This window comes from Poromitra crassiceps, assembly GCF_964638095.1.
Source record: "Poromitra crassiceps genome assembly, chromosome: 2".
Taxonomy (NCBI): domain Eukaryota; kingdom Metazoa; phylum Chordata; class Actinopteri; order Beryciformes; family Melamphaidae; genus Poromitra; species Poromitra crassiceps.
This window is the reverse complement of record NC_139624.1, coordinates 31,748,830-31,772,543: the sequence shown is the minus strand read 5'-3', so window position 1 is coordinate 31,772,543 and position 23,714 is coordinate 31,748,830. Positions and strand designations below refer to the sequence as shown.

Genomic DNA, 23,714 nt, shown 5'->3' with positions numbered 1-23,714 from the left:
CCCCAAAAGTTGGATCGCCCTGAGCTCTCTCGCCGTACAACCTCTGCGTGTTTTTCATGCATACCCCTGCGTCGCCCATTGTTGGAGCCTGATAGACTACCCCCATTGACTATGAATGGAGCGCAGGTGGGGGTCTGATCCTGTGTGAACTCAGCCTAACCCTAAGCCCCCCACCATATCCAAACCCTAGCCCCGAACAAGCGGTTAGCAGTGCCTACACCCAACACCCTCACCCCGTGCCTAACCTTTGAGACCCTCCCAGTGCCTAAACCCAACCCCTCCCCCCGTGCCTAACCTTAGAGACACTTCCAGTGCCTAAACCCAAGCCCCTCCCCCGTGCCTAACCTTAGACACTTCCAGTGCCTAAAACTAACCCCTCCCCCTCATGCCTAAACTTAGACCCTTCCAGTGCCTAAACCCAACCCCCTCCCTCGTGCCTAACCTTAGAGACCCTTCCAGTGCCTAAACCCAACCCCCTCCCCCGTGCCTAACCTTAAAACACTTCCAGTGCCTAAACCCAAGCCCCTCCCCCGTGCCTAACCTTAGAGACCCTTCCAGTGCCTAAACCCAACCCTCACCCCCCGTGCCTAACCTTAGGGACACTTCCAGTGCCTAAACCCCTCACCTCAAACCCAAGGTGTAACTTGACCTTTGCCTCACCCCAACCAGGTGCCCAGTGCTTGTTTAACGGTGTGTCCATGGGTGTATCATACTTGCACACAAGGGTAGCGGCCGCGTTACATCCAATGCACAAGGTGCATGACAGTGCGCTGATATATTACGCTGTCGGAATGAGAACCTGTTGCAACCCACAAAATGTGTAGAACAAGATCATTTGAAAAAGTAAAAAAACAAAACAAAAACACTCATCAGAATGATCAGATACTTTGCGTACACTACAGTAATTGCGCGCATTCCACATTATTCTCGGTCAGAGGAAACCTGTGATACATAGGTCAGTATAAGGCTTTTGCCCGAGCCAGACTAGGAAGAGCATAATCATAATACAGACAGGGAGAGGAAAACACAACAGTTCAGTACAAAATTATGTATTTAGGGGCTGGTGGTGACAAACTGATTATCATGTGTCTCAGTATTATCTATTCCGATAACAACAATGATGTTTTGTTAAGGTCTGGAAGAAATGTTCCCATGATAAAACAGCAAGCCTACCAGGATAAAACATTGTTGGAGACTAGGAGGAAAATTCACAAGACAAAGACAGACAGGTGATCATTTCAGTTCTCTTACATCTGAGCAGGGCCATTTTTCATAACTGTGAGATTGTTTAAATCAAGGTAGAATTGATAGGTATGGCACTTCATTCTATACACAAACCTACAATATGTACACTTTGCACTATTTGTTAAATAGCATTCAACTAAAATGAGATAATTGCAATAAAACATAAATAGAACAGTCTGTTTATAACCCAAGTAGATAGTATAGGTGAGCTAAATTCTATAAACACAATAGAATGGAGGCATGATTAATTACTGTATATTATTTAGGTTTCTTGCATGCAGTAACTAATGAAGGCCGTTATTTTCATGATTTAAATGCTGCACTTGTGCCTTCAGTACATGGCGATGCTATGTACAAGTCAACTCATAGGTAAGGGAATTGATAACTTACAGGGTTTCCTATCCACAAAGAATATCACGTGTGCTTTTCAGTGTTATCACAGAAAATAATATCTGATGTTACAGTACAATTGTAATGTCTGTCCAGCCAAAACACAAAAAGACTGTATACTGCTTTCAATGTGCATCTACAGCATGACCACAACTAAATAAGTCAATTTAGAATAGCAGGATCCTTTTTTCCTATTGCAAATTACAAAGTACAAAACAAAGTGTCTGATTGCAGCAAATAATGGCTCCCTGCTGGGGCCACTTCTGTGGAAGACTGAAATCATCCATCTTTTCTACAGTTTCTCTCTCTCTCTTGATATGTCTACGCCTCCTGCTCTTCGCCTGTGTTTTCAGCAGCTGACTCCTGGGTTTCAGGAGGCTCTGCAGCAACATCCATAGGGAGCTGAGGAAGCTCCTCTTTCGGGAACCCGGAAGAAGCTGGCTCTCCCTGGTCACCCCCAGCGGCTGGACTCTCTTTCACAGGAGTCATCTCCTCCTGCTTGACCTCTTCTGCGGGAGGCGTGCCGCCATCCGTGGCTGCGGCCTTTTCATTAGTCCCTTCCTCGCTTGTAAGATTCACCTTCTCCGTGTTTTCCTTTTCTTCCACTGGGACTTCTTTCCCCTCTTCTTCTTCCACTGGGACTTCTTTCCCCTCTTCTTCTCCCACTGGCACTTCTTTCCCCTCTTCTTCCACTGGGACTTCTTTCCCCTCTTCTTCTCCCACTGGGACTTCTTTCCCCTCTTCTTCCACTGGGACTTCTTTCCCCTCTTCTTCCACTGGGACTTCTTTCCCCTCTTCTTCCACTGGGACTTCTTTCCCCTTTTCTTCTTCCACCGGGACTTCCCTTCCCTTTTCTTCTTCCACCGGGACTTCCCTTCCCTGTTCTTCTCCCACTGGGAGTTCTTTCCCCTCTTCTTCCACTGGGACTTCTTTCCCCTCTTCTTCTCCCACTGGGACTTCTTTCCCCTCTTCTTCTCCCACTGGGACTTCTTTCCGGTCTTCCGGAGGAGCCAAGTCCTCCTCCACAGGTGGCATTCCATTTGGGGGGTCGTCATCCTCGATGGGAGCCATACCTCCCTCCATCATCTCTTCCTCTTCATCTATCTCGTCTTCCAAGGGAGGAATCATCCGTTCTTCTCTCCCTCCGGGGAAGATCTTGTCTGGGTAAAGGAGCTTCAGCTGTTCCTCAAAGTAGTCCTCTAGGTACAAGCCGGCACTCCCCACTTCAGTGGTTGCCTGGTAAACATTTCAGTACACAGAGATGTCAGTGAATATTAAAATGTTTGTACTAGCAAACAATGTAAACAAAGGCCCTTCACTTCAGTAATACACAATCTAACATTCAAGAAAACAGCTATTACTAAATGTATTAGCATTTAAAATGCTAATACATGTGAGGCAACTAGCAGTTTGGTTTGCTTTTATGCCACTAATGAAGCTTTACAAATTTGTATCCACTTACCAGCTATGAACTATCATATAATGCTAGTAATCGATTGACAGTTTGATAATGCATTAATTCCAGGGACAATTTGGGGGTGCTATCAGCAGCAATGTAACGTGAAAAACACTAAACCCATACACGCAACAGAAAGTAATAAGCAATAATACAATAAAGTTATGGATAAAGAATTAAGATACAAATAAGACAAAGATTGGTAAAAAAAAACAAAAAAACAATGAAGATGCAAACATTTGACATGAGTGCAAAAACAAACAATGTTTAAAAATGATAGAAATATAAAAAAAAAATACTAAAATTATAAAGGGCACTAAGAGGCAATACACATTCTATATTGGTTAGATTTACAGATCATTGGAAGATTTTCCACAAATACATTTAGTTTCATGTTGTATATAAACCAGGTCTTACTTTGTAGTACTTTGCGCAGTTGAAGAATATAAGCCTGATGTCTGCCACAAACCCCTCAGGATTGACATAGCGTTCATCTTCCTTCGACTTAGACTCCAGCTTCCTCTTTACCATAGACAAGTCCATCGGAGTCTTAATCAGCTCTTTGTACCTCTTTGTCTCCTACGGCAGAAACACAACAAGGGGGTGTATTAGGAGCCGGACGGAACACTTGGGTTTTCTGTCTAACAGCTCTCAAGTCTGGTGCATCTCCAAACTCACCAGCCACTTTCACTATTTCACCAGGCAACTCCATTTTCAGAATAAAATGCAACTACTACGACATGTTAAGTGAAATTCAAACAGAAGAAAATGTACTTGATAGCGTGTCTTCAAAGATGCAGATTGACTCATCATTATTATATTTATTTGGGTACTTGCCAAAGCGGCTGGTACATGTGACTAACTTATCAGCCACAGCCAGAATTGACCAGAATTTGGCAGAATAATATTGTGTGAAGTAAAATGAGGGAGAAAAACAGACGTTGGTACAGCGTAATTTCCTTACCGATGGAGAAGCAGTCTGCTGGAAGTCGGTGCTGAAGTCATTACAGAACATGCGCAGCAGCAGCCTCTCACACTTCTACATGTAAAAAATAAATAAAAGAAGGGGGGGGGGGGGGGGGGGGGGATTAGTTGATGCTCTTCTTATCCAGAACAACTGCCATTGAGTGAGCAGGTAGGGGTTCAGCATCTACACTATAATGACAGCAGTGTCTCTCTCTGTCCGTCTGTCCTTCGCGTATCTCGAGAAGCGTTGGTCCGATTGACTTGAAACTCGCGCAGTGCGTTTAGCTTGGGTGGACTGAGTGCAGTTTGGACAATATTAATAATTATTATTAATACATTTGTCTTCAATTCTGCTCCTCCCGCCTGAACATAAAACGAGTGGTCCTCTCTGGAGCTGTTGTGAAACTGGGTGGAGCGACCAGAGCACTTGCGTGACGTAGAGAAGAGGAGAAGAGGTGAGCTAACTCTCTGTTGTTTTGAGTGGACACGGAGGCCACTGAGACAGACATAAAGATGATTTTTCACTGCTAAGTACACAATCAGAGAGAGATTTCTGCCTTCAGATCGGCTGGCATTTGGGTATGCAATGTTACGTATCAGCAGTGTATTGACTATAGCAGGCAGCTAACGACGTTAGCTAGGAGAGCTACGTAACTTTTAGCCTCAACGCGGCCCCTATATCCACTGCAAGATCGGCTAAATGGCTGCACGCGATATACACGTTATCAATCACAATAAAACTATACCCACCTCCGAGACAATGTTGCTATCCAAGATTTGGGTGCCATGGCATTCCCAAATAGTGTGTAGTTTCCAATACTGAGCCCTTATTCACATACCAGTGCTGAAGTTTAAGCTTAAACACAGACTTCTTTGGCTGTTTCATTTCGGGTTCATCGGCTCAACAGCGCTGGATGTATCGGTTCGGTGCTCAGTGGTTGCGAGGATGTACTGCAGTTTACAATTTTGAGCATCGGCTCCGGCGTGTTTTCTCTTCGTGACACGAAGAGAACGAGCCACTTTAGATGCCAAAGAATAGCATGCAGAGAAAAAGAAAATCATGATGGAGTGAGTGACCGTACCCTTCTATCAACACGTGGGAATCTTTCGGGGTCAGGCTCCTCCTGTTCGGGCTCCTTGTCGTCACAATCGTACTGCATCTCAGGAGTGGTGAGGTCACGGCAGAACGAACAGAACCACTCGCCGCTGAGGAGAGACGCATCATTTAGGGAAGATGTACACTTCACATTTTACTGAACCAATGTTGCTGTTCCACACTGATTTTCAAGAGTGTAGTGCCCCAGGAAACCCTCTGAGGAGGTGCATTTTCACTTCCAGTCTTTATGAAAAGAGTTTGAATTATGGGATGTTTGCCCAGACTAAGCGAGCTTAGTCTTTGACATGACCTGTCAAAGAGGCTTATATAATTATTCTGAATGAATCTTGTTCAATGAATGGACTGGCTGATAATGCACCAGCTGATGGTATGACAGACAAGTTTCAGAAAGGCAAATTTAAGACTGTAAGACCATTTCCATGATACTGTAAATAGAATTGAAAAAAGTATGAAAAAGTACACACACACACACACACACACATATATACACACATATTTATAATATATGCTTGGTGGTTGGTTAGTACTGTCTCCCAACAGCAAGAAGGTCATGGGTTTGAATCTCCACCCCAGTTCTTTCTGTTTTGGAGTAAACATGTTTTCTCCGTGTTTGCGTGGGTTTACATCCCTGAAGTCAGGTGGATTGGAGACTCTAGAATCACTGTGAATGACTGAATGTGAGTGTGAGTGATTGTCTATCTGTGTTAGTTAGTTACCGGTAATGATAAATCATCAGAATTAGTTGTCCTGATGACAAAGTCCAGGAAATCTTGCTTGGTATTAGCCCTTAGCCACACAACCATGGTATAGGGTTAGGGTTAGGGTATTGGTATTAGCCCTTAGCCACACAACCATGGTATAGGGTTAGGGTTAGGGTATTGGTATTAGCCCTTAGCCACACAACCATGGTATAGGGTTAGGGTATTGGTATTAGCCCTTAGCCACACAACCATGGAAAAACAAAGGCACTCTCTCCTGAGAGTTAGTTGTCCTGATGATTTGAGGTACAAAACGACATTACTGCACTTTTGGCATCTAATGTCAACATCTTGACTATTTTCAGTTATTGGGCATTCTAAATACAGAATGCCCACATTCTATTATGTGAGTATTCAAATCTCACCTGGGGGACTCATTCAGCGTGGGGATGTGGCAGGACAGATGGAAAACTTTGGGACACTTGTCGCAGCAGAGGAGCTCCCCTCCATTCTGACAGACGGCGCACCAGTCCTCGTTGGGGTCTTCCTCTGGCTCCGCTCTCTTCGCTGGCTGGGGCTGTGCCGGGGGCTGAGGCTGCTGCTCTGGCTCAGGGTTGGAGTCTGCTCCTTGGGCCAGGTCTGGTTCCGGGGTCGGGTCAAGGGCCAGTTCCAAGGCCGGTTCCAAGGCCGGCTCCAAGGCTGGGGCCGCGGCCGGAGAGGGTTGCCTCGGCTGCTCCTGCGGCTTGGACTGCGCCCCAGTGCTGCTGTCCGGCAGGCTTGCCCCTACACTGGACTTCACCTTGAGCCAGAGAGTTAGCAGTTAGATCAGTGATACTCAACCCGAGGCTTGAGAGCCACATGCGCCTCGTTTATGGGTAGTTGTGGCTTTTAAGTCCTCCTTAAAATAAATAAATAAAAACCTGAGTAGGCTGTAGGGCAAGGTTGCGTACCACTGAGTTAAATATACTGTAGGTATGAAAATGGACTCAAAGCAGCAACATACAGATTAAAGTCATGGGAAAGTGAGCATCTCTAAGTGATTTCTTAAATTGATTATTTTTTATTTATGTTCCATTTATGAGTTAAGAAATACAGTATAAATTAATTAAATAATTAATTAATACTGATATTTCCCTGTAACGTCCTCAAAATGATTCACTGGGTTTTGCATGAGATGTTTAATGAAGATGCAGCGAGGAAGCTTCCAGCCACCATTACAGTAATTTATCTGGTCTCAAACTAACAGTTTGAATCCCACCAAAACCTTTTAAACACTGTATGTATAAACACATGTCCATTGCATATACATACATATATATACATGTGTATATATATATATATATATACTGTATATATATATATATATATATATATATATAGATATTATATTTGTGTGTGTATAGCGGGCAAAGGCCAAGCTGCGTCTGCAAGCCCACAAGGCGGGCGAGACCTCGAGGGATAACCAATGAGGTACGGTAGAAATAAGCGATGAGGAGGGGAAAGAAGGACGAGGCATGGTAGGCTAGAAAGGAGCATATTTATATATATAAACACATATTATGGATGTAACGGTACACAAGAATCACGGTTCGGTATGTACCTCTGTTTTGAAGTACGGTAGTAATTTTTGTTACAGTAAGGGGGAAAATTGCAAAACATAACATTGCTTGTTGTTTATTATGAAGTTTTGTAAAAATCAAGAGTTTATCATTTTTTTGTAATGAATACTTTTTATGTAGCAGTCGCTGGTGGTTAAGATGGGGTGCCAATTAGTCTCAGTCTGACAAAATATAATTTTTTGTGTAGCAAAACCCAAAGGAACTGATATAGGTACCAGCAACCCCTTAATATGTCCGTGTGGGAACTTTTTTTCCAAAATTCGGTACAGCTGCACCATTCGGTACGGTTTCTGTACGAATATGGTTGCAGTTAGATATACTGTAGGTATGAAAATGGACTCAAAGCAGCAACGTACAGACAATACATTAAAGCCATGTGAAAGTAAGCATCTCTAAGTTATTTTTTATTTTTTTGATTAGTACGGTACGAACAGTACAGTACGAATATGTGTACCTTTATACACACACACACCCACACACCCATATACATATATACATATATACATACATATATACATATATATATATACATATATATACATATATACACATACATACATACACACGCAGACGCAATACATGCCATACATACACACAAGGCATCAGCTAATGGGGATCCTTTTGAATAAACAAGCCCACGCCATAACATTACCACCACGCTTCACAAGGTGGTATGCTTTGGATCATGAGCAGTTTATCTCTCTGATGGGTTTGTTTTGATTTTTCAGCCTAATAGTGGCTCACTTCACTGATTGTGACAGCTCTTTTGACCTCATATTGAGAGTTGACAGCAACAGATTCCAAATGCAAATAGCACACTTGAAATGAACTCTAGACCTTGTGTCTGCTCCTTATAATGACGAAATAACACACACCTGTAGAAAAAGAGTAGAGTCTGCACTCTGCTGAACAAGATGTTCACACGACCTTCTCCATTCTGAAGAAGGTCGTGTGAGACCGAAACGTCAATCAATAAATCTATCCTTCTGGGAGACATCTTGTTCAGCAGAGTGCGGACTCTACTCTTTTTCTTGTTTGACCCCTTGTCCTGCACCTGCAATTTTGACTGGATGTGCGCGCTCTACTCTCTTTTGTAATAACACACACCTGGCCATGGAACAGCTGAGCAGCCAATTGTCCAATTACTTTTGGTCCCTTAAAAGTGATAATACGGAAGATTTCAGTTTTCTTGTCTCTGACAACACCTATGGCCATGAGCAGTAATGGCAAATGAGATCCACATAGTGGCGCATATGTGACGTGAAGGTTTTTCTTCTTCTTCTTCTTAATACATTCAAGTTGGCCGGTGGGGGCAGTAATGCAACGCTTCGACGCCAATCGCGCTCACATCTCAAAAGAAGAAGAAGTTGGTCAGCGGACCCCACTGGAGATCACTATGACATGTGGGTGGCTGGGCGGTGTGTGGGAGATTTGAGCTGTCAAAAGGGAACAAAAGGCTCGCTCTTGGCCAATCCTGGCACTTGACTGCTGGGTGGTGCAGGCAGGTGCAGGGTGTGTTCTGCCCAGTGGGATCATAATAACGCGGAAACAGCAGCAACTTGCTTCGACTGCACCTACCCTCGCTGGTGGGTGCTGGGTGATGCGAAACCCATCAATAACTGTGCGCCGCTTGTGATATCTTTGTTTTTTTAGTTTGGGGGCAGGGAAAGGTGCACCCGTTTGCTTTTTCTTTTCTTTTCCTTCTCTTTTATTATATATTTTTTCTTTTTTCTTTTCTGTATATATATATTTTTTTTAACTTTTATATTGTTTTAAATATATTGTCTTGATTGTTTGTTTTTCTTTCATTATTAGTCTTTAATTTGTTTAGATTTTCTTTTAAATAAGGTGAGACTCTATAAGCCCCTCCGGGTTTCTTTCCCTCACCTGCACAATTTTCTTTGTATTAAAATACTTGTACTATCTGTTGTTATTCATTTTTCTTTGTGCAAATAAACAAACCATAAACAAACAAAGTGTCACCACAGACACAAGTTCATAAATGTTGCAATACAGAGAGATGCAAGGGCTTTCATCAATGGGCAATGGGCTCAATCACCATCGTGTTAACTCACTTGAGGATATATAGTGACTTTACAGATGTTTATTTACATGAAAATCTTCCGTATTATCACTTTAAAAAAGGGGAGGCACATATAAGAAATTGTTGTAATTCCTACACCGTTCACCTGATTTGGATGTACCGTAAATTAAAACTGAAAGTCTGCACTTAAAGCACATCTTGATAGTTTCATTTCAAATCCATTGTGGTGGTGTACAGAGTCAAAATGATGAAAATTGTGTAGTCAGTATCATAGATCTGGAGAGTTTTATGATACAATATAGTGAGATAAAGAGGGGCCGTGCATGTTGGCCATTAACTGTTGCGGGACCCAATGCAACTGCATTACTTGCATGTATAGTTGTTACGCCTCTGACACAGACACACACACACACACACACACACACACACACACACACACACACACACACACACACGTAGATATGTATATATATACCCCTACATCACAACTTAGATTCAGGGAGAGCTGGGCATCTGGGTAGTGCACCAACACAAGGGTTGTGGGTTCGACTCCCCATGTTACCTGCGGCTTGGTGGATTAGGGGTATGTGTCTTAGAGGTATGTGTCCTGGTCATTGCACTAGTGCCTCCTTTGGTCGGTGCCTGTTCGGGGGGAGGGGAACTGGGGAGAAACTCCTCGCTCTCAGGTGAAAAGAAGCAGTTCACGACTGCACATGTATCGGCAGAGGGGGTGGAGCCACGACCGGGACAACAGGTGGAATCGGCAAAGTATAATTGGGGAGAAAACGGGGGCGAAATCCGAAAAAAAGAAGATCCAGGAAGAGGTTAAAACATGATGTGGAGGGAGGGAGGACGTGGTTGGTGTTCAGCCACAGGAGAGAGAGGGCTGGAGATGGCTCATTCATGAGAGCTGTGCCAGGTGAGTAAATTGGTACAGCTGGTGCTTGTTTGATAATTATGCTCTCCCAAATGCAGTAGCGTGCTGGACCTCAGGGAACTGCTCACCACCAACTTAAATACAAATCTGCGACACTCTCACCATGCGCCTCTGTATGCCCAGTTCTCCTGGCACACAGGCTTCAGTTCAACAGTTACACAACTGGTCTTTTCAGGCTTCTGCCAAAACAATATCCATCTCCGTCTGTGGTGGTGAGCCGTTCCCCGAGGTCCAGCAGGCTACTGCAGTTAGAGGAAGAGCATAATTAGCAAACAAACACCAGCTGTGCCAATTTACACTGCTCTCATGAGGCATCTCCACACCTCTTGCTCCTGCAGCTAAGTTTTTTAATCAAAGTAATTCTCTTACAAAGTGAACTTCATCCTCATCCTCCGGCTCGTCCTTGATGATGATGATGGGGCCGGGCGATGTCCGTCTTCGTCGCTTGGCTGACGGGGCGGGCGGCGGCTCAGAGCTCTGCTTCCGGGAGGTCATCCTTCAACACAGCCAAACAGATAAGAGTGTGACCATAACACATTTAAAATTGAGAATGTGTATTGCTTACAATTTTGGGGTTATTGAGGTTTCTTTTATCCTCAAGAGTCGTTTGAAGGACACTTGTTGCATGTTGTGAAAGATACAACTTAGTGAACGGATGACAATGAACACAGGCATGGATACGGCAGCAACTAACAATTATTTTCCTTATTAATCAATCATTATTTATACATAATCCGCCTCCCCCCCAAAAAAAAAAATCAATAATGACAAATGACAACTTACCAGAGACCAAAGTGAAATTACTTTCTGAGTCTGACCAGTAACAAGTATTCATTTTATTTATATGAAATAGAAAAAAGCAAGTAGCATTTTGGAAGCTGCAACCAGCAAATGTTGGGTATTTCTATTCATATGACTAAAATGATTAATTATCATATCAATAATGATGTAAAAATTATAATATGACTAGATTCATTTTTGAATTGACTTTTGACTAATCATGACATCAGCACTCAGCATGGCCTAAAGCATCACAGAGGGATGTTTATTACTATTAATAGTTTCAAGTTATTTATTTCATATTTGTAGTGTAGTGAGAAGAGATGTTTAGGGATTCAAAACAAAGCATTATAGCTAAATATCTTATGCAAAAAAGTGTACTGGTGGGCAGAGGGTGAATCCGTCAATAGATGTACCATGGGAGGGAGGAACTGTGACAGGACAGACTTTAGGATCAGTGCCTCTACTCACCCTGTGTTTCTTTCTGAAGAGGATGGTTTGGCCATTGGGGAATTATGTCTTCCTTGTACTTCAGAGAGAGGAGAAAGATTGGATGTCACGTTAAAAAGCTTATTCTAAGACTGAGTTTCACATAGGTATGGATTTTCAGGGCTGTTGATTAACTCATTCCCCGCCATTGACGTGTTTTTACTTCATTTAAGAGACAACACTTCCCGGCCATTGACGTGTTTTCACCGCCATGTGATAGAAGGTGCTCTTGGCCACCTTATGAAGTGCCAACTATACTCCTAGAACGCCCAGAAGCCAGAGTCATTGTATCACAAAACCAGCAAGTGTTCTCTGCAACAATCTCCCTTCATGGAGGAAGTCTTAGTGCCATAAAACACATCCAGCCTGGTGCCTCAAAGCGGTGCAACAAACAGCTTTCCCCTGAGCTCTATGCGCTGTCAGACTGACTATTGACTAGTCACTCAAAGCCGAAGGATTTTTTTCACCAGAAGCTGGTAAATGCAGTCAATCACTTCTCCTGTCAATTAGATTAGTAATCCGCTTTTATTGTGACCCCTTACATTGTGTAAATTTCAGCCGTCAAATATGCCCCCAGACCTCCACATGTCGAGCTCCAGAAGCCCCAGCCCTACGGGCAAAATTAGAGTGTGACCCGCCCCTTCCACTCTGAGCGGGGTGAATCTCTCCCTCCCGCCACTGCACAAAAAGGCATTTTTCTAAGCTTTCTGGGAAAACGACCTACATTCAAGTGTCGATAAGTAAAGAACGGAAGAAGGCAGAAACAAACTCTCCCCCCCCCCCCCCCCCCCATGAAAGTAGCTCTCTTCTATCTTTTGAGATATTCTGTGTTTACATAGTCACAGAAGAAAATATTCTGTGGGTCCCAGAAGATCACTGAAAATGCTCAGAAACCCTGGCGCTGGCTGGCGACTTTTCCTTTGGGAATGAGTTAATCAGAGCAGGGTAATGGTCTATCTATCATGTGGCTCCGCCTACTTGTGTTCTCTGCAGCTGCTGAAACTAGACTTGGAGCAAATGTGGATTTGGGGATAGAGATGGTAATGGAGGGGACAGAAGTGCCAGCCTCACTCCTCTTCAAGAAGGACGACTCCATTAGGCCCCGCTGAAGGAAAACACAAACAAAACACGGCACCATTAAAACATCCTCACAATTATATTACAAAACGGACCCGAGCAGCACTCCTTGGGGCCATGCCATACAAAAAGGTGCTCAGTTGAGATTGAAAAACTCCTTGGTACTTTTCCGTTCTCGTCTTCTACCGACCTGGTGTAGTGATGTTTGTGTGGCTGCTCCAGCGGCGAGAGGGTGCGGGTAGCGGGACGCACCCTGCATCACGTCCATGGGTTTAGGAGGGAAGTTGGAGCTATGGATCAGCTCTCTCAGAGACTATATGGAAAAAAGAAAAACGTTTAAAAAAGTTAAGACTAGTTCAGGTTTTTAAAAAGCAATTTTTGAATCGACTGGGCGTTATTTCAGCCCATTGGAAAAGCCAATTGCTAAAAGCCAATTGTTCCTCTGTTTTGGTTATTGAGGAACTGGAAATTGTTAGTGATGCAAGAGGAGTTAATGGAGCTAAAATCATGGCAAAAAAACATACATTCTAAACTTTAGCTTTAAAATGTTTTCAATATTTACTGCATTGTAGTACTTGCATTTCTAATGAAGTGAAAGCAAATGCCTAAAATTTCTGCTTCAATCACTGGTGCCCCCCCCCGCCTACATGTTTTTTTACTGAACCCGCACAGATTTTTTTTTTAAAAAGAAGAAAAAAGCAGGCTGCAGAGAACCACAATGCTAGGAACATGATCATTGTTTTCATACTGTTTTGTATTGTTTCTAGTTTTACCAGACTAATTTTCATCAGAATTATGGAATGGAAAAGACTGCCTTTCAGCTTTTCACAACACTAAGTACTGCCTTTTTGTTCTCATTGATAAACAATATCTAAAAAACGTCATGTGGCAAATCAGAACACTTACCTGAGCAGGAGAGAACCCCGTGTTGTGAAGCATGGAGGAGGTGGGGCTTCTAGTGTTGGAGTGGGAGCTCCCATACCTGCGGCCCGGCTGTCCCAAGATGGGGGGGGCCTGGGAGGGGGACGACCCCCCCTGGATAGGCCTGGTTGGGGGCGGGGGTCCGGGGGGTACAGCCGGGCCAGGGGGGCCGGCCGGGCCAGGAAGCCTGATGTTCTGGTACCAGGACCAGTGGTTGGGTGGGGGCTGCCTGTTGGGCTGTTGGGCAAGCTTCTCCACCTAGGACAGAAGAGGTTGAGGGGTGAATAAGATGATTAGATTCGGGGATGTTGCTCAAAGTTATTTATTATGGGGGGATTCAATGCTGCACTTCAATGTCACATCCATATTCTAAGCTAACTTGTCTGCGTACCAAAGCTCCTGACTGTGCCGAACGTCTGTCTACCTGCATCTGCAGCTGGGCCAGGGTGCTCTGCCGCTGCTGGGCCTGGGCCGAGGCCGAGAGGGTCCCAGCAGGCGCCTCTCCCCTGGGAGCCACCTGGTGGGTAGTGAGGGGCTGCCGGCCCTGAGGCCTTTCTACCAACAGAGAACCTGGAACACACAGACATAAGAATGAAAAACTACCTCCTGTAAATGTACTAGTTCAGTATGTAATTTAGTTTTTTCTTTTGTTTATCTAAACCTAAATTTACCAGATCACAAAATATTTTCTAGCCTGTGCTTGCAGACAGAGACACTAACTAAAGGTGGCGCCAATCTTACCAAGGTCTACATTTGTGGCCCAGAAACCGGAGCGACATTGGAAGCGAACAGTGCTTTGAGGGACGATGGAGGGACTGCAGCTTGCCCTCATCAGGTAATGGATCTGGAAAAGAATCTAAGAAAGAAAAAGAAGGAATTTCAAAAGAGTCAAAGATTATAGTCTAATACTGTAATAAAGAAAAGAGGTATTTCTGCAATAATATAGAAATAAATGTGCATGTGCCAAATCTATCAAGCAGTAGCTCTCTTAAAGCCACTGAATGCAATAGTCAGCCCTACTAGATCGATGCCATCAAATCACTACAAGAGGCGAGTAATATTGTTTTGAGGAGTGAAGGAAGCCACGCCCCCTCTCTGTGTTGTGAAAACAGGCTTGTGTTTCCAAGCGCCAGATCGTCCGCACACTCCTTCGTGCGTGTGGCGTTGTCCCCCCACCTGCGTGTTTATAAATAGATAGAGAGCGACCAGGCGAGGCTTGCGAGAATTTGTGGATCAAGCTGTGAATGTGATTGGAAAAAGGAAGCGGCCTTTGCGATGGAAGGTTAGTGCGTCTGATTGTATCGCAGTTTTGGACCGCACATTTCCGGGTTTTTGTTTCAGTGCGTCGGTCGGCGGTGTGGCTTGCTCTGTATGTCTCCACGGCACAGGCTTGTCGGGCTGTGTGGTGCAGACACAGCTGACAGCTATAGGAGAGCGATGCGAGTACATACGGTAGCGTGGGAAGCCGTGCCTATGCGTTTCATAGACTGCTTGTGTTTACGTCTAATGCTACTGCTCTAGCGCGATATCTAGTGGGCAAAAAATCGCATGTAGTGCCTTTACAACGCAAATGGCTATGCGTCGTTTTGCCACTCACCAGTCTCTTGCAGTACAGGAGGGCTGTGCCGCTGTGGCTGGCCGTGGCCCATTTGGTGAAGCTGATGACGTGGTCGAGGTGCCGGGTCAGAGAGATGACGTCCTCCTGCTGCTTTTTCAGTACCGTCTCATGGTCTTTAGTCAGAGCCTGGGAATGAAGAACAGATATTATCTCCGGGGTAAAGACACATAGTCATGGGATATTATGTATGAAGTGATCTATAGTTTATGGACACATTAACAGATTTCCATTTAAGGCAGATTTATACAATGCAAGCTAAACATACTTCAAGCTGGTTGACCAGAATCTTTCCCTTCCTGTTGATTTCCATAATCAAGTTGCAGATGGACTTCTTGATTTCGTTGGTGACGGTCTTCCGGTTTTCGTCAACTTGCTGAAGTCTGTGAGAAACAACGAACAGTAGGTTGTGAATCAAATTTATATCTTGCCGCTAGGGGTGTCACGGTACGTGTATTTGTCCCGTGACGTCACGGTATGGTGTGCGTGAAACTACACGACGAATACAGAAGGTGGTGGTAAAGCACCTAAACGCTGTTTGAACGCCATAAACGATCGCAAAACAACCCAAGAGCTCCAGCATGTTTACAAGCCGTACGCCGCTTCACAAAACCACAACAATATCGAAGCGTCCAGCTGCTCCCCCTTTACTGTCGTCAAAAAAGCGAGTGCAGAGCAGTATCCTAAGCAGTTTTCCCACATGCGTACCGGAAAATTACCTGTAAGTCAATATCAGACATTTCCCTTCACACCTGGGCGCTCGCATGTGGGAATATAGCAGCGAAATTGCCTGTATGTTTGGGGGGGGGGGCACTGCAGAGCGGGTGGGGAGTGACGTGTCGGCAAAACTCCGATGGTGAAATAAGTTTGCTTGTCACACAATAAATCACTCGTTTGACTTAAGAGGGCATGTTGTATCATTCACATTTGCTAACCAGTCTTTGAACTGAAATATTTGAAGAAGTTGGGATCCGTGTCTGAGAGAAATAGCCTGGCTGGTTCGATGTTTATCCGTTCACCTGCGTCGCGTTGAAGCACTTTTTACAGACTGGCTTTGTTTGATGTGTCCGGGCTTGCCTTCGCTGTCGGCAACGTAAGCAAAATACTTCCACATTTCGCTTCGTGCATTTGCTTTCTCAACAAGCTTTGGGCGGCTTGCAATACTCTCAGAGCTGTCTGTGTCCCTGTCGGGCTGTGACTGAAGGAGGAGGACTGAAGGGCCAGAGAGCGAGCAGGCATGCAGAGAGGGGAGAGGGGGAAATCAGCACGCCCACACATGAAGCTGACATACCGCTCTTATTATCACAAGATCATTTCGCCAGTTTGCTTTAATGTGCGCGAATGATTAGATTATGCCCGCTGGAACATTAAGCAACGTGTCTACACCTCGCCCATGAGAGAAGGACCGGTGTCGCGGCAAATGACTGGACCCGTTCTACACTTGTGTCCGTTATCGCGCATACCGCTCTTCTGACTGGCTCGAAACTGGTGAAATGTCCGCGATGACAGGGTCGCGCTTATACCGGAACAACAACTTTCACACATGAAGGCATTAGACCACATTCCGGTCATTTAGCGGTACAAAGCGCATGTGGGAAAACGGCTCTAATGACTTTTATGACTCAGGGAATTAGCTGTTTTGGAAATTCTGTCAACAAGCCAACGAGGTAAGCTTGCTAATGTAACGTTACGTAACACTGACAAAGCTGTTGACTTGTAAACAAGCAAATTACATCGCGTGAGATCACAAGCAAGATGCGCTGAGGAAGAGGGGATGACCCCTTGTCATGTTCCAATAATCCATTATGATGACCGAACGAACGTAATCATTATGGTAAACAAAACTTGCCTCCAGTAACGTTACTTATTGGGGAAGTGAAACCCACCCCTCCCCCGCTGTCACACAGAGGGGGAGGGGTGGGATTATTACTCCACATGCACTCTGTTTACAAACTTGTGTACAATAAAGATTTAAAGTGGGGGGAAATGCCTTTGCCCTGTCAAACAGCTGGAATACAGACATCTGAGAGGGAGGCGCGCCTCATACTTTGAAAATCGCTGCTGTAGAGTAAAACGTTTGTGTGTGGATTGCCTAGATCTTATTAAATCCATTCCCACTTATTAGAGAATATTTCTGGTGGTAAAATGAAAAAATGAGCGTAAAAGCAAAACACAGAATTCAGAAAAATTCAAACGGAAAAAAACAATTGGGATTTGTTGCTTTTTCCCCCCGTTGTACCGAATTTGTACCGAACCGTGACCCCAAAACCGAGGTACGTACCGAACCGTGACTTGTGTGTACCGTGACACCCCTACTTGTCGCACATTAATCCAGTGTCAATATCAAAACCAAATGATGAAATTAGTTAAAAACCAAAGTTATGAAAATACAGGAGCCTCAGTTTTCCATGGGAAGCACTTCCAGCACGTCCAATTATAGCCCATGCAAGTCATACCATAACTGAAACGCAAATAGTACTGGAGGACCGCTTTACCCGGTGCTGATGCAGCCGGAAACCTCCTCAATGGCCTTTCTCTTCTCTTGCAACTGCTGCGTCATGTTCTCCAGATATTGCCTGTGGTTCCTGTAGGCATCCTCCAAAAACTGGTAGCTGGACACAAAGGACAATTTGATAAGGAATATGATATGTGTGACTGAATGAATCAAAGCTCATTTTTTGGTAATACCCATTATCCAATGACCTTTTGAAAAATAAAACAGATTTTTGTCCTTTTCCAATACTGAACCTGTCCATGTGAAACAGTGCAGCAGTTATTATCAAAGGTCACATAACAGAAATGATCTTTTGCTTCAAGTAGTAGGAGGCTTGATGGGTTATGATAAAACAATACTCAATAAATAATTCTCGCAGCGAAGTTGTTGCATTACAATCAGTCATAAAGGAATGAACACCTATTTCTATTACAAATATGTATGCACATGACAAAGAAACATTACAGTACAATAACTTTATGGTCGTTGCCTACTTGTGGTCTTTGTGTTTGAGCAGTTGGCAGTCTCGACAGGTGAGTCGGTCGCACGTCTCACAGAATAGCTTCAGCGGCTCCTGCTTGTGGATGTCGCAAAAGACAGGCCTCTGTGTGGACATACCTACTGCTTCTGGAATACAGACATACAGAAAATTAGAATAATGTCATCATGCAAGATTTGTAGACCGTGTCACTTTAGCGTTTTTTTTTAAGTCTGCAGTTAAGTATTACGGGTCAAATATTCGCAATATGGTCGAATAAACAAAGTTGTCAACTAGTAACACTAGCATAGAGACTCACTGTCCAAGATTCTTCAACAAGTGGCGCATACAGTTTGCCTTCTATACTGGCCAATAACAAACAATCATTCAAATCATTTGGGGGTCACCTCACATATCACTTAAGTCACTGCAAGAGATGTTGAGACTGTGCCTTGCTCAGCTCCTTAGCCAGTGGTCCACCCTTATTCTACCTATTTGGTCAAAGAGTTAAAAGCAGAGTACTGCTGTGTGATAGAGTATAATGCTCCATGAATAATCACTACAGTGAGGAATACAAAATGGGAATTATTTTGGAATAATTCCTCCCTTTTTTGTTTACATTTAGCTGCCCAGCAAGCTAGCTAACCATTAGCCACTACCTAGTCAAGAGGTAGCAGCTAATTAGGCCACACATCTCACATGTTCAACAACAGTTACCTTTAGTTTGTGGATATGAAGTTCACTAAGATAAAACAATTTACAAAATGGGCAGCTCTTTCACCAAGCAAGGGCTTGATCATTGGCTGAGGAGATAAGAAAGACACAGTGGTACATGGCTCGTGGTTGGCTAACTAAAGTGGCTGCCTTCCAGTCGACACTCGGCTACTTTCCTGCCCCGGCTGGCTGACTGACACACAGTACCTGGAGACATCTCCTCCTTCTGCCGTATGGTGTGATCCCTGGTGAACTTCACCCTCTGATGTGCCTCAACACACGTCACACACAGAAACTCCACACACTCCACGCAGTAGCCTGTCGCCTCTGTGTTGTCTTCGCAGCTCATGCACACCTAGCAATGAGGAAGAGAAAGAGCAAATAGATGGAAGACTGAGGAAACGAAACATCAGCACTGTGGTTTGAAGAAAGCGTTGTGATAGAACTAACCAACATGTTGGGGAAAACACAGGTTATCTCAGTATAGTCAGGGGGGAACCAACCTGGCTGGTTTTCTCCACTGTGCTGCTAGGCACCTCAGCAGAGTCCTTGACAAAGAAGTTCTCCAACACGTCCATCTCCCAGCATTCCTGTCTGCATACCGGGCATCGAATGGCACCTACTGGAGCAGAGCGGCAAAAACAAATATTCAAGCTACCAACGACTGACTTCACTTTTCAAGAGCAGACAGGATTGAGGGAAGTAGGGATGCACGATATATCGGCAATCGTATCGGCATCGGCCCGATGTTGCAATGGTAATATCGGTTATCATTATCAGCCAAATTCTTCCCATTGAGATGAAATAATGCAGTAAAGCTATGATTTATGGGCTTTTACAAATGTTTTTGAAATAAAGAAACGCAGTACTTTTTCAAATTCATAGTGTTTACATGTGTTTTTCAGTATGTACAAAATTTGATTATCATAGAAGTGTGTTTTTATACAGATCATATCGACATCTGTAAATATCGGTTATCAGCCATAACAGTAATGTTAATATCGGTTATCGGTATCGGCCAACATTTTCATATCAGTGCATCCCTAGAAGGAAGAGTGGATATAGGCAGGAAGATGTTCTGGGAAACTCGACCAAGCTAGGGGTGATAAGTTATATCTAGGAAATGTGTCTTTCTTTTACGGGAGTAAAAATACCTTTTAATTTTAGTTAATTTGCTGCTAATAATTGCATTGCATCGTTCCTTTTTTATGTTCATTCTATGTCTATTTTTATGTGAAGTTTCCAAATTGCACTGGGACCTTCTGGATTTTAGTTTGTATTGTTGTTATGTTTTTGTTGCTATGTTTTCTTTCTATCTATTTTATGGAAAGCACTTTGAATTGCCTCTGTATGAAATGTGCTATACAAATTAACTCGCCTTGCCTTGTCTTTCATAACAGCCCTAACGGTTACACTGTCCAAAGGTCATTTGTTTCCTCGTCCATCGTCTGTGGCTCTGGGACTCCATCACATAAGGTTACTATCCAAGATGTGAGGTACCAAGAGGAGAAAGCGGTTTCTTACACGTTTCCGACGTCTTATCGCAGATTTGAAGATCTTACGTATAATTCCTCTTGGATGTCAGAGTAGTTTGTCCGGGATGTTACAATGATATTCTGCAGTGAAACAACCGTTTAAATCCAGTCTTTCGACAGCCAGGTGCCGAATTTACAACAGAGTGCGTTTGATATTACTATCACGGTGCACCGCATGCATGCGTCGAGCAAACAACATTGCAGTCACATGGGTAGTGGTACGGCGGCGCAGTGAACAATTCCAGCACACCTGGGAAGCAAAACACGTGATGGAAAGACAGGATTTAAACGGTTGTTTCACCGCATCATTGTAACACACCCAGAAAAACTACTCTGACATCCAAGAGGAATATATTAGATTTTCAAATCTGCGATAAGACATTGGAAACGGGTAAGAAACCGTTTTCTGCCCTTGGTACCTCACATCACGGATAGCAACCTTATGTGAGTCCCAGTCAGAGCCACAGGCGATGGATGAGGAAACAAATGGGGCTATGTCGAGCCCTGCCAAAACGTTGCACCAGACATAGTTGCAACATGGAACAAGTCATTTGTTTGCTACTGGTTAGTCAAAATACTGCTTCAGCTCTAGCATGGTATTAACCAAAGTGCTTAATGTGAATTAGCTGGTTTTGTCCTAAATACAGGTGACTGTCAAGTCATGTTTATCACATGCCCATTACATCATATTATTATATATATATATATATATACACACACACACACACACACATGTATGTATATATCATACACACCAATGCCTATGGTGAATTTATTTAGTCTTCATCACCTCATCACCTGACCTGCATATCTTTGGACAAGCTAGTGTGGTTTATATCAACCCCTTCTTCATCAGTAAGTTTTTTTTTATCAATTAAGACACTATTCTCACGTGGCTTGTTGTTGTCAACATGACCTTGTGGGTCCCGCCTGGGGTCGGCACTCCTGAAGGGGGGAGGCAGACACCTCTTGCAGAAGGAATGGAGGCAGGGCAGCAGCTTGGGCTCCCTGTTGTGGAAGCTCAACTTGCAGACGGGACAAGTGTCCATGAGCCCGAAGGTGTCTTGTTGCTTCAGTCTCTCTTCTTCCGCGGGCAAACTCTCTGCCTCGTTCTCAACAATAATGACAATGTCATCATTGTTAACGTTTTCGGGTGTTTCATCCATTTTTGTTTAGTCAAACCGCCAATCAATAACGATATTGCGTTTAGGAACAAAGGCGAGGCTATAACGTTAACGTTAATTCCCCCGACTTAGCAAGCCATAGCGTTATAGGAAATATCAATGCTAATATTATGCATTCCAACATCCAAGATACGACGATTTCATCTGACAAGTTTATTTTATGGTTTATTTTACTCTATAACAAGTCAATGGCATTAGTTGAAGGGAAATTCTCTCCGTTTTAGATGCTAGGCTAAATTAGCAACGTAGCCTACTTTAACTTGCACATCTGCCAGAAGCGATAAATAATCAATTCCCCGGTACGTGGAAGTTCTTCCTAATAGAAGAGGCGAACGATAATAGCTCAATGCTACTTATAAATGAAAAATACGATAAATACATTGTATTATGAGGCTTATAAATCCATGGAAAATACGACCATCTGTGCATTCTTTCTCAAACAGACACACTGTAATTACCCAAAAAGCATTGCGGGGCATTTAAAGCTACAGTATCCGGTTGAGCCCAAACTAGATGGCACTATGGCATGGACGGCGAACGTAAAGTAAGTACAGTAAAAGTTTGTAAAGCACACAGAGCAGAGCCACAAAGTGCTTCACAAGAGCAAAATGGTTCAAACAAGACCATCAAATAAATTAGTAAGAAACAAAACAAAAACAAGGACACAGAAATAGCCTACAGACACAAGAGGCCACAGAGGCCAGTCTGATCTGAACCATGAACAGGTGAGTCATTATTAGCTGCTTTAAAAAAGAAGTATCAACCACCTGAGACAGGTCTGGCTGCAAATATTATTTAAATCAGTGGTTCCCAACCTTTTTTGTCTTGTGTAGCCTACCTCTTGAGGTTTTTGCCATGCCAATAGTACCCCCTCACTCATGTGTGTCGATGATTCTCCTAAATTTGTTCTATTAAACTCACATCAACCTTTTAGTAGGCATAACATCTGATTATTAAATGTAAATAATTTAAAAAACTCCCCTTTAATACAATTCTGACAGTTTCAAATTGAAAAAGTCATCAGTTTTACCAAGATGGACCTATTACTTGGAATATTGTTTTTATCATTTTGGAAGTAAAATGTAATCCCCAATCATTCCAAGTACCCCCTGCAAGCTGCTCAAGTACCCCTAGGGGTACACGTACCCCTGGTTGGGAATCACTGATTTAAATAACACCCCACCTTTAGGCTACATCAAGTCACATGCGACTATACATAAACTGCAAATTATGTCACAAAACATGTGACATGTGACAAAACATGAAAAAAGGTAGAGCCTGCACACTTACTCCATGCCGTATAGTTTATTGAGACCATTGAGACACAAGAATGGACAACGTTTCGATCCTATTTGTGTCAAAACATGTAATTGTTTAATCATGTACAATTTTTGTTTTCCACAAGGAAAGGCAAACTTTGTTCATACAAATACACTACAGATACACTAGGCCGGGGGTGGGTAATTATTTTTCCTGGGGGGCCACGTGAGAAACTCAGATTGTTGCCGGGGGCCAAAATCATGCCGTAACATCAAATTTTATGACTAGATTAAATGATAGAAAACATACTGTGCACTTATTCTTATTGAAAATCACTCCAAACCAGTGTAGGACATTTAAAAAATATTTTGGGGGCAACTTTTGCTCCCACTGTCTAACAAATGGGGACAGTTTGCAGGTGAGTATGTGTTAGAGATGGAAATGGAATGAATTCAATGGAAATTAATGATCAAAATCTTGGGGGCAATTTTTGCCCCCCAAGATCACAGTTTAGAGGGGCATTCTAAGATTTCTTGTGGCAGGTTTGCCCTTGCCCCTGGCTAATTTCCTAAACTGGGTTATGACATCATCCTTAATATTGCTCAGTGTTTTCCAGTTGACCCTTGCTGTGCCTCCCGCTGACCTCGTCTCAGGTATTGGCTGTTTAGAGCATAGCCCTCCTGGTCATACTAGGC

General features: G+C 43.5%; 1 protein-coding gene across 5 annotated transcripts; it reads right to left on the bottom strand.

The window, feature by feature from the left end:
* Positions 1-1,094: 1,094 nt before the first annotated feature.
* On the bottom strand, positions 1,095-22,168 carry trim24 (tripartite motif containing 24). 5 transcript variants are annotated; one of them, XM_083632251.1, is made up of 19 exons: positions 21,468-22,168; positions 19,544-19,662; positions 19,248-19,395; positions 18,343-18,475; positions 17,850-17,966; positions 15,623-15,737; positions 15,337-15,483; positions 14,481-14,595; positions 14,131-14,309; positions 13,725-13,997; positions 13,009-13,131; positions 12,720-12,846; positions 11,724-11,781; positions 10,842-10,968; positions 6,298-6,671; positions 5,140-5,263; positions 4,056-4,130; positions 3,509-3,670; positions 1,095-2,871 (listed from the first exon to the last, which is right to left on the bottom strand). In XM_083632251.1, the coding sequence occupies exons 1-19, from the start codon at positions 21,739-21,741 to the stop codon at positions 1,957-1,959; spliced, it is 3,705 nt and encodes a 1,234-aa protein (XP_083488377.1). In that variant the 5' UTR covers positions 21,742-22,168; the 3' UTR covers positions 1,095-1,956. The 5 variants fall into 5 exon arrangements, with proteins under 5 accessions (XP_083488377.1, XP_083488380.1, XP_083488379.1 ...); XM_083632254.1 differs by having other exon boundaries at positions 14,164-14,309; XM_083632253.1 differs by having other exon boundaries at positions 18,343-18,472.
* Between the last annotated feature and the right edge of the window lie 1,546 nt (positions 22,169-23,714).

What these genes read in the sequence shown, in the direction of transcription:
- trim24 (XM_083632251.1), bottom strand. Translation starts at nt 21,741, where the DNA reads ATGGATGAAACACCCGAAAACGTTAACAATGATGACATTGTCATTATT. An exon ending in TGTTGACAACAACAAGCCAC is followed by an intron (nt 19,663 to 21,467) that starts GTGAGAATAGTG and finishes GCTCTGCTCCAG; the next exon opens with TAGGTGCCATTCGATGCCCG. An exon ending in CAGTGGAGAAAACCAGCCAG is followed by an intron (nt 19,396 to 19,543) that starts GTTGGTTCCCCC and finishes CCTCATTGCTAG; the next exon opens with GTGTGCATGAGCTGCGAAGA.